The sequence below is a fragment of the Delphinus delphis genome, chromosome 10 (assembly GCF_949987515.2).
Source record: "Delphinus delphis chromosome 10, mDelDel1.2, whole genome shotgun sequence".
NCBI lineage: Eukaryota > Metazoa > Chordata > Mammalia > Artiodactyla > Delphinidae > Delphinus > Delphinus delphis.
Genome location: NC_082692.2, coordinates 58013226 through 58024039, shown reverse-complemented (window position 1 = coordinate 58024039; position 10814 = coordinate 58013226). Strand labels below are relative to the sequence as shown.

General features: G+C 46.2%; 1 protein-coding gene across 4 annotated transcripts in view; it reads left to right on the top strand.

Moving 5' to 3' along the window:
- Positions 1–10814, top strand: part of SNRK (SNF related kinase) — a 68023-nt gene that overhangs the window by 54258 nt on the left and 2951 nt on the right. For 3 of the 4 annotated variants that reach the window (XM_060022236.1, XM_060022234.2, XM_060022233.2), the window contains 2 exons: positions 471–605; positions 5058–9045. In XM_060022236.1, coding sequence (XP_059878219.1) covers positions 471–605; positions 5058–6282 — 1360 coding nt within the window. In that variant the 3' untranslated portion in view covers positions 6283–9045. Of the gene's footprint in view, positions 1–470; positions 606–5057; positions 9393–10814 lie in introns of those variants that run through there. The other variant, XM_060022235.2, reaches the window with a different exon arrangement.

Below are 10814 nucleotides of genomic sequence, written 5' to 3'. Positions count from 1 at the left end.
CGAAGAGTATAAAAATAAAAGCTTTTCCTAATTTTCCTGATTGATACTAGTGCTTCAGTGTACATTCATGTAACTCATTTCATAGTTCTGCTGGAAGCAGGCAAACCAGTGTAATGGAAATAAACACTGACACACATGAAATTTTTGAATAATGTGTACCTTCTTGGAAACTTCATTATTTTGTGCATCTAAAACCAACATCCAGCTCAGCTGCCATCAGCATTTTGGGTTTTTCTTACTAATTGAACGTTTTTATGAAGCTGTGACTTAGAATTTGGAGAATGATCTACTAGGTTTTTTTCTCATTTGTGTGCGTGTGTTGGGTTGTTTTTTCCCCGTAATTTTAAAGATTCCAGGTCATTAGATTTTATTTGCTTGTACTTAAAAAAAAAAAAAAAAAAATCCAGTTCTGCTCGTGAAAAAACAAACCTGCGAATGTGGCTTATATTCCCTCTCTCTTACTTCCTCAGAGCCCTGGAAACCAACAGGTATAACCACATCACAGCCACTTACTTCTTGCTTGCCGAAAGGATCCTGAGGGAAAAGCAAGAGAAAGAAATACAGACCAGGTCTGCAAGCCCTAGCAACATCAAGGCCCAGTTTAGGTGAGAAAAAAATCTTCACTGATTTTAGTAAGTTAACGTTTTGAAATAGTGAACTTTTTCTGATGTTTCCTAAGTCTGTGGGGTGGGAGTGTAAAGAGTGGTGACAGCCTCGCTGGAGGGGCCACCTGTGGGCCCTCCACGTGAGTGGGGGTCCTGGTTCCCTGGTCACCAGGGATGCCTTCCTCTCTCGGGCTTAGCGGAGCGAGGGGCTGCAGTTGCTGGCTTGGCCACAAAGACACCTGCGGAGAAGCCGCAGCCTCGGGCTAGCGTGCCAGCTATTTTCACTAAGCTCTTCCAGATCGGACATGTGTAAATGTGTTATTTTCTTTAATTTTTCATTCTAGGAACAAGGCCAGGTTTTCCCTCAGTATTGGACATAATTTTAAAAGACATACAGAGCATGTCTGTGGCACGATGCTGTCTTAGGGTTTCAGGGATTCGGCATCACATCAGCTAGTTGATTGGTCAGCTGCTTGATCTTGGGAGGTCACTTAACCTCTCTCTGACTCAGCTTCCTGTGAAGTGGGAGTAGTAATCCTGTTTACCTCTTGGGGTCGTGGTGATGGATAAACGAATTAATATATGTGAAGTGCTTTGAACTGGGCTTCACGTGTTTGCTGTCATTGTTGAGAACGTTTCCCCACCACATCACCTTTGGTAAAGCAGTGACTGTGCGCTCGTCTCCCCTGTGTTTTCCTTCCCTTCCTTTCCCAACTCTCCCCCTTCCCCCTGCCCCCCTCCTCTTCTCCCCCTGCCTTCCTTCTCCCCTTTTTCTTCTGCCATATTAGCTTTCCATTTAATATCAAAGCTTGGGAAGGGTTACTTTTTTTGTCACCATTATGAAAATTTATTTAGACTTTATCTTTATTCAGATGAAGTAATCCATGGAATTATAGTGATTCAAAAACAGAAGGAGGGACTTCCCTGGTGGTCCAGTGGTAAAGAATCCGCCTTCCAATGCAGGGGATAAGGGTCAATCCCTGGTCGGGGATCTAAGGTCCCACGTGCTGTGGGGAAACTAAACCTGTGCGCCACAACTACTGAGCTCGCGTTCCTCAACTAGAGAGCCTGCGTTCTGCACACTACAGAGCCCACACGCTCTGGAACCTGCATGCCATAACTACAGAGCCTGTGTGCTGCAACTAGAGAGAAGCCTGCGCGCCGCAACGAAAGATCCCACATGCTGCAATGAAGATCCCGTGTGCTGCAACTAAGTCCCGACGCAGCCTAAATAAATAAATATAAAATAAGTAGTTAAAAAAAATTTAAAAGAACTAGAAGGATGCTCTTGGTTCTAAATAATTCTCTACTTGTATATAGCTATATGAACATATACGTGTGAATATGTAACAGTAATTACTACTTGAAAGAGGAAGAATACCATTGGATTTTAAATTACTTGCAGTCACCTTGCCATGTGTAGGTTGTTACTTGGGATGGAGCAACAGAGAAGAGACAAGAAAACATTCCCGGGTGACCAAAGACTAAATATTTAGAAGTCTAGTTTAATGGGAAGATGAATTTGGTAACTGCATCTATATCCTGGACATATTCTTGCATAATGAAAACTAGACACCCTGTCTGGTGTCAGCTTGGAAGAAGACTGGGCCCCAGGGAGCATGGGGACCCTTGCACATGGGACAAACCAGGAGAGTGACAGTGAGGGGTTAGGGTCAACCTAGTCGTGACCCGAGCCCTCTGGTGGGAAAGAGTGGCTCCAGAGCCATCGCCACATGCTGCGCCGCCAGGCCTGGAGCCACTGCAGTGTTTTGGAGAAGGGAATATTTGGAATTGAACTGTTTTATTTTTAGGGGAACAGATCGGAACTCAATCTGAAGTTGAGCAGATATGTAAATGAACTAAATTGGTTTTACTGTACCATAGAAATTACAAAGCCAACAGTAGTTATAAAGAAATATCAGAGCCTTCCATGCACTTTCCTTTTACCCACCTGGGGATTACAGAGTGGAGATGCTGTCGGGGCCTGTCCTCCTCCTGGGGCCCTGGGCCCACTGGCAGGTGGTGGATGTCTGCTTACTTGCCTTCTCTTTGTTGTCAAAACCCTGCACCCTAACTTGGTTCCATTGCTGGGTGTGCCTTGAGGTCAGAGTGACTTGGGGTGCAGAAACGTGGTTGGCGTCTAACCAGCAGAGTCATTTGTGGGGCATGGGTAGGTGAAGTCAGGGAGAGCGAGCCCCAGAGAGCGGATACGCTCTTTGGGTCCTGCCAGCATGGGATGGTAACACGTGTATTCTGTTAGAAGAGCTTTGTGAAGTCCTGGGAGCTGAACTCCACACGGGTGGGACCAGTGCCCGCATCCTTCCAGAGAGAAACTAGGAAGTAAGGAAAACCACAGAGGCCTGACTGCAAAGGTGCCGTCCATTCGATAGGCAGTCATTCAGAGGGCTTCCTGGGTTGCAGAGTGAAGCCACTGCTCTGGGGGTTTAGTAACCACTGAACTCAGCCTAGATGTCACTGTCTTCAAGCCCATGTGGCCTTGGGCAGGTTGCTTACACTCTGTGTTTTGATTTCTTCACTGTCAAGGGAGGATGGGATTGTGGTGGGATTAAATGAATGAATTGCTGTCAGGCTCTCTCCACAGTGCTGGCCCTAGTAAGTTCTCAGTGTGAACTGTGCTGTCAGTGTGACTCCTTTATAGTTCTTGTTAGCAGTCTTTCTTATCTTTCGTTAAGATAAGCCGTGATCTTCTTACAGTGTTGTGCTCATTAAGTCTAGCACAGCGTTGGGGCCAGATATGTTCTTAATAAATGTGAGCTGCTTAACAATCTGACTTACTCATATAAATAAGAGCCATTGGTTCAGAAGTGGAGATAGCGTGTGTGGTGCAGCTGCAGCGCTTAGTAACCATCTGGTTTCTGGGGGTGGGTTCTGAGGGTGGTTTTGGCTTTCTCTTGGGGTTGGTGGGGAGAGAAGCGCCTCCGGCACATCTGTGCCCTGCCCCCCTCGGGTGGACTGGCTGCCGCCCTGGTGGGTCAGACGCACTGTCTGCACCTGCCTCCCGCTACAGGGACCCCAGCGTTTGCCAGGGTGACCTTTCGGGTGGCTGCTCTCTGAGGAGCAGCCTGAAAGGAATGTTGTGTGCCGTTTCCTAGGGCCCCGAGGCTCATCTGGAGTTGGTACAGTTGTGTTGTGAGGACAGAGGACTTGTCCAGAGACGCTGCTTGACCTCAGAATCATTGAACACCCAGCTTCTGTAAACTACCAAGCAGTGACCAGCAAACGGACCCACTCCATCCTTGAGAGAGAGGAGGAGGCTCCGAATTGGGGGAAGGAGGTCTGCTGTAAACTCCTATGGGTTTTTTAAGGCTATAGATTTAAATTGGCTTTTATGTCCAGGATAACGTAAGTGGTGTGACATGGAAGTGTCAGCGTACCAGTGGCTGTTTTCAGTGTCACTGGCGTCTACTGTTCCCCTGAGCAGAGAGGGCAGTTGAGAATTCAAGGTGTTTATTCAAAACAGGCTGGAGAACTCACTTTCAAAAGTCTTCCTTGGGCTACCAAGCAGTGTTCTTACTACTTGGGTGACTCTGGATGAAGGGATAGAATCAAAGTTTAAATAACAGTGGATTTTGCTATGCAGGACTCCTGTGTCGTCATTTAAAAATGTATGTATTGGGCTTCCCTGGTGGCGCAGTGGTTGAGGACGCCTGCCGATGCAGGGGACACAGGTTCGTGCCCCGGTCTGGGAAGATCCCACATGCCGCGGAGGGGCTGGGCCCGTGAGCCATGGCCGCTGAGCCTGCGTGTCCGGAGCCTGTGCTCCGCAACGGGAGAGGCCACAACAGTGAGAGGCCCGCGTACCGCAAAAAAAAAAAAAAAAAAGTATTTAGAGGGTGCATATTTTAATTGGTGAAGAAGAGATTTATGTATACCAGTATTCACTGACTTTCCTCTCCAGTATCATATTTAAATGCAGTAAACTATTTCCATTTGTTTTTGTAAACACCAACTATTAACACCATCCAGTAAAATCTGGAGGACTGGAAATTTCAGGTGAATTTATTAGCAGTGTAATATACCTTCAAAGGTTGTGATCTTAAGACCGGAAGGAGCAAAACTTGTGTTCAGGTTTTGCTTTGGTGATAACTCCCTTGTACTTTCTAAAAAGGTTTTTCTTGTGGTATAAAACGTTTCTATAGAAAAGACGTTTGCCCCCTTTTCTGACAACCGTGATGAAGTTTTCATTTGGCCAATAAGCCATAAACTGAACCACATTTCAAAGTAACATTTGCCCTTCTAGTGTCCTTGTGATGTTTACAGGATGTTGAATGGGTTTGCAAGGCCGCTGTCTTTTCTTCTCTTTCGTTTTCTTTTTTCTTTTTTTGTAAAGCCTGTGTATTTTGTCCCAGTAAGTTTTATTTAAGGTACTTGGGTAAAGTCTGTGTACCATTACATAGCTTTTCTTTTTTTTTTTTCCAATCTGTTACATAGGCAGTCATGGCCAACCAAAATTGACGTGCCCCAGGACCTTGAGGATGACCTCACGGCCACTCCTTTGTCCCACGCGACTGTCCCTCAGTCTCCTGCTCGGGCTGCCGACAGTGTTCTCAACGGCCACAGGAGCAAAGGCCTCTGTGACTCGGCTAAGAAAGACGACCTCCCCGAGTTGGCCGGGCCCGCGCTGTCCACGGGGCCACCCGCCGGCCTGAAACCCGCAGCCAGTGGGCGGAAGTGTCTGTTTCGGGTGGAGGAAGACGAAGAGGAAGACGAGGAGGACAAGAAGCCCATGTCCCTCTCAACACAGGTGGTTCTGCGCCGCAAGCCGTCCGTGACCAACCGCCTGACGTCTAGGAAGAGCGCCCCGGTCCTCAACCAGATATTCGAGGAGGGGGAGTCGGACGACGAGTTCGACATGGATGAGAACCTGCCTCCCAAGCTGAGCCGCTTGAAGATGAACATTGCTTCCCCGGGGACGGTCCACAAACGCTACCACCGCAGGAAAAGTCAGGGCCGCGGCTCCAGCTGCAGCAGCTCGGAGACCAGCGACGACGACTCGGAGAGCCGCCGGCGCCTGGATAAAGACAGTGGCTTCACCTACTCCTGGCACCGCCGGGACAGCAGCGAGGGGCCCCCGGGCAGCGAGGGCGACGGCGGCGGCCAGAGCAAGCCGAGCCGCGGCGGTGGGGGCGCGGACAAGGCCAGCCCCAGCGAGCACAGCGCTGGCGGGGGCGGCCCCGCGGGGGGGTCGGGCGGCGCCCCGGGCGGCACGTCAGGCAGTGCCCGCCGCTGCGCCGGCCCCGGCTCCTCCACGTCCACGCAGCTGGCGGCGCGCGGCGCCGGGGAGCTGGTGGAGAGCCTCAAACTCATGGGCCTCTGCCTCGGCTCCCAGCTGCACGGGAGCGCCAAGTACATTATCGACCCGCAGGGCAGCCTGTCATTCTCCAGCGTGAAGGTCCAGGAGAAGTCCGCCTGGAAGATGTGCATCGGCTCCGCAGGCGGTGCGGCGCCCGCCCCAGCCGTGGGCGGCATGAAGTTCTTCTCCGACCACGTGGCGAACACCACCGTGGAGTTGGACCGGATAAAGAGCAAGAATCTGAAAAACAACGTGCTCCAGCTACCTCTGTGCGAAAAGACCATCTCTGTGAACATCCAGCGGAACCCCAAGGAGGGGCTGCTGTGCGCCTCCAGCCAGGCCAGCTGCTGCCACGTCATCTGACCTCGGTGCGCTTCCTGCTCAGAGCGGCGAAGACCGGCTCACTTCACTGGTCCCTTTTCGGTTTTCCTCTTTTAAAGCGGGCAATTATTTATTACTTTTTCATTTGTTCGCCTGACGACTTGACAAATGCATGGTCTTTGTGCATGCTGCTAGACACTCCTTTTTTTTTCCAGCCGAAAAGTCTTGTGTAATTTTTACATTTATAATTTTAATGTGGATGATCAGGATTAAATTAAAATGTATATTTGGAACCTAATATAAATGGAGCACTTAGAAATTTGATGTTCTGCACTTAACCTAGAGAGAGAAAAAATGATTTTCCTTGTGAAAAACCTAAATTCCTGCTCCGACCTTCTGTGACATGGAACCTCCGTGATCTGAGGCACACTCTGGTGTCTGAGGCAGAACCAAAGCAATAACGTTGTGATGCCATCAGGCCTAGAGCCCGCGAGCGTGCCGCGCGCCCCCAGATGCCAGGGCCTGTGCAGAGTACAGTGAGCGTCTGCACTGACAACCTTAAAACCATGATTTCAACATACCCACACCTGTTTGTCTTAAGCTATAGTGTGAAAACAGTTTGGGCTCTTAAAATTTAACTGAAAAAGATTTTCTTGTTTTGTAATAGGTGAGATCAAGTACTTAGATTTATAAGGCAGCTTCCCCGTAGAGGTAAATCACAAGCAGACAATCTCATTTTGTAATGTGATAAAGTGAACTGATGATGTCTTAACTCTACTTACAGAGTGTGTGTCTGTCTAACAGAACAAAACGATGCTTGGTGTTAATTCCTTCCTGGAGGGCACACCCCAGAGTTCCTTTATAACCACATAGATAGAAGAAACTATAGGGCCTAATATAGAAGCAAAGGTGTACCCAGATGTTGGCAAAGTCAAAACCCCATAAATTAAAAAAAAAGATTATTGGCATATGATTTTTAGGAGTTTGATAATTAGGTTGTCTCTTTTGTTAACTTCCATTCTTTTACGTCTTTTAGCTCAGCTACCTATGAAAATTGGCTGATTAAAAAGTATACATAAAAGGGTAAGAATTCACACATAAAGCAAGCAAAAATGCACAAAGCCTGCTTTGTTTTTTGTTTTTTTTTTTTTGCTGGAAGTGTTTTTCACTTTGCCTTCCTGCAAAAACAATAATCAAAGAACTTTTGCTTTAAACTATTCCTGTACAAAGACTACTTTTGACCAGATAATCATCTTTCGTGGCTTTTATCTTGTAGGACACAGTATCATTTTGGAAGGGGACCAGATGCTACTTTTTCATGCTGTGCCCAGGAGGTCTTAAAAGCAACACTTAGGGACATTGGTGATAGGATGTGGCTGGGCCCCAGGGCCTTCCCACACTCATCAGCCTCCTGTCGTGTCTCTGCAGTGACAGTTGCCTGGTCCATAGAGTGGGCAGAGCACCAAAGGACAGCATTCCATTGGTCACGGTTTCTCCAAGTACACACTGACTCTGCTCCTTTAGGATTCATATGTTTTACTCAGAACTCTGAATTTCACAGTATACTTACTAAACTAAGTAAAGATGATAGTCAGAATACTTATTTTACTTTCTAGACCTAGGCTAGATACGTTTTAAGCTACAGCTCTAGTTCATTGTGATATTTATAATTGAGAGCTATGAGGATAGGTGTGTGGGTGAAGCCATAGAACATATTTGCTTGAAATTCTTGAGCAGGGATCTTATAAAGGGCCAGAAATAAGATGTGTGGTTCACATAGATGGTGAGCGTAACATCTGTATTAAACGTAGGAGAGAAGTTTATAAAGGGCATTGGCAATAAACTCTTTGTTGCAGCTGTTTTCCAAGTAATGTAAATACTTTTTCCTGTGATTATAGCCTTGGAATGGCACCTTTTAACTAACCCATATGTGTTTGGTTTTCAGTGGTTTTTTATATTCAAATGTATATATGGTGCTCACTTTTAGGATCAGCAGTGTTGACCATTTATGCTGCATAGCTGTATCATAGCCTTACTAGTTGTGTGTGGTTGGTTGACCCTCTGGGTATACAGATGTTAGTCTGAGTGGCGTCTTACTCATTTGTTCATAAGTGAATGATTGTGCATGTGTTGTATGTCATAGTATGTCATCACATAAAAGGGAGGGAGCAAATAACCATTACATTAAGATAATATTGGACCAAATGACTTACTTGCTCTAAACAGTTTCTTGTACCCCTTAACCTGTCTTCAGAAGTTGCATAGAGTTACAGTAGTGTGTAAATTAAATATTGTGGAAAAACAATTAGTCTTGTATTTTTCTGTATGTGTGTATATATATATACATATATATACATATATATATATATAAAATGATGTACTTCTGGCAGTTCTATCTGTATTTAAAGTTGTGACAATCTTGACACTGATTTTAAGGATAGCCGTGAGACTGACTCAAAGATGTCCCTTCCAAGTAAGAATTGATGTGTGTTAAGAGGGTACAGAATTATCAGCTGATTTGGTCGGTTGCTTCCACTGCTGGTTGATACTCCTCACTGTGTAAACATTGACAGGTATGTGACAAATGGGAAAAAAAAAAGTCCAGATAATAAAGTGGCATATCGGTGTTCAGCAATATAAACTGTGTCGCATATCTTGTTTCTTCTTATGAACGCAGCTCTGTATAGTCCCGGCCTGGGTTAGACCGAAGTTCTACGTGCCGTGTGCGCACCTGCACCACCAGATGTGACTGAAAAAATGCAGTCGTGACTGTTCTCACTTTAAACTCGTGACCATAAGTCTCAGGTGGGTCCCAGGACTGCCCATTAATTAAACTTTATTTCCCCAATTATCTGCTTTCCTCACTCAGCCAGTCACCACGCTCTCAGTAAGTAAACCGAAGCAGTTAGAACTGCCCCCAAGCTCCCACTTCTTCTTTCCCACCTTCGTATGTATCCACATGCCCTGCTTTTCCTCCCGGTCGTGTGACTCCAGGTAAGTCCCTTCACTTGGCCCTGAAGACTTTACAGGTGTTAAGTGAGACAGACCTGAGGACTTTGTCATTCTCTTCTTCCCTTTGCACTGTCAATCTTTGCCTCTCTACTAGATTATTCTTAACAGCAAACAAAACAGACATGATTTTATTCCCTCAAATATTTTGTTTTCTCTCTAGCTGTTGCCACATTTTTCTATTCCTCTCCTCACCTCTCTCTGAAGCCTTCCAATCAGGCACTGCTGCTGTCACCCCACCAAAACTGCTTTGCTCAAGGTCAGCAGTGATCTCCATGTGCTCAATCCAGTGGTCAATTTTTAGAAACAGCTTTCAGGTGTAATCCACATACCGCATAATTCACTGATTTATATCGTACAATTCAATGGGTTTTAGTATATTGACAGAGTTGTGCAACCATTACCATAAACCCCAAAAGAAACCTTGTACCTGTTGGCACATTCTCCCTTTCCCCTCAACTCCCAGCCCAGCCTAAGCCAGACGAACACTAATCCAGTGGTCACTTCCAGTCCCACGTTAGCATTTGTTGAGTTGATCACTCTTCCTTGCAAACTTCACGTTGTTCAGGACTCTACTTCTGCCTTGCTGCTCTTCAGTCCACTAGCTCCACGTTCTCCCAACCACTAAACTTGGAATACTGCAGGATTCGATTCTAGATCCTTTCTGTATCTACACACAGTCTCTTGATCCTTAACATCCATGTGCTGATAGAAGCCCGAAATATACTTAGCCCATGTCTCCCAGGAACACCAGATTCCAACTACCTATTTGATTTCTCTATTCGGATGTGTCTGATAAGCACCTCAATTTGTACAAGTCCCAAACTCATAATCCCCCTCAAATCCTTACCCTACTAATGTTCCCCATCTCATAACTGACAACTCGAAACCTTCATTTGTTTTGCACAAGTCAAAAATCTTGGTGTCAACCCTCACTCTTTGATCCCAGCATCCAATCCATGAGCACATCTTATTCACCATTCAAATATTGACACCTCATTGCCTCCACTCCTGACATTCTGGTCCATGAACATCATCATCACTTATCTGGTCAACTATAAAATGCCTCTTAAAGGGTTTCATCACTTTTGCCTCTTGTCTCTCTCATCTGTTTTCCATTCAGCATTGTGAGTGATCCTTCTAAAAGCTAAATCATGCTATGTTTTGAAAGATGATGAATTTCCAAGCATTTGAAGATTTTCCACATAAGTTTCTGTTACTAATTTCTAGTTTGTTCAGAAATCATGCTTTGTGTAATTTTTATTTTTTTTAGTATATTTTATTTATTTTTATTTTTGGCTGCATTGGGTCTTCATTGCTGTGTGTGGGCTTTCTCTGGTTGCGGTGAGGGGGCTCTACTGTTTGTTGCAGTGTGCGGGCTTCTCATTGCAGTGGCTTCTCTTATTGTGGAGCATGGGCTCTAGGCGCACAGGCTTCGGTAGTTGTGGCACGCGGGCTCAGCAGTTGTGGCACATGGGTTCTAGAGTGCAGGCTCAGTAGTTGTGGCACCCGGGCTTAGTTGCTCCGCGGCAGGTGGGATCTTCCTGGGCCAGGGCTCAAACCTG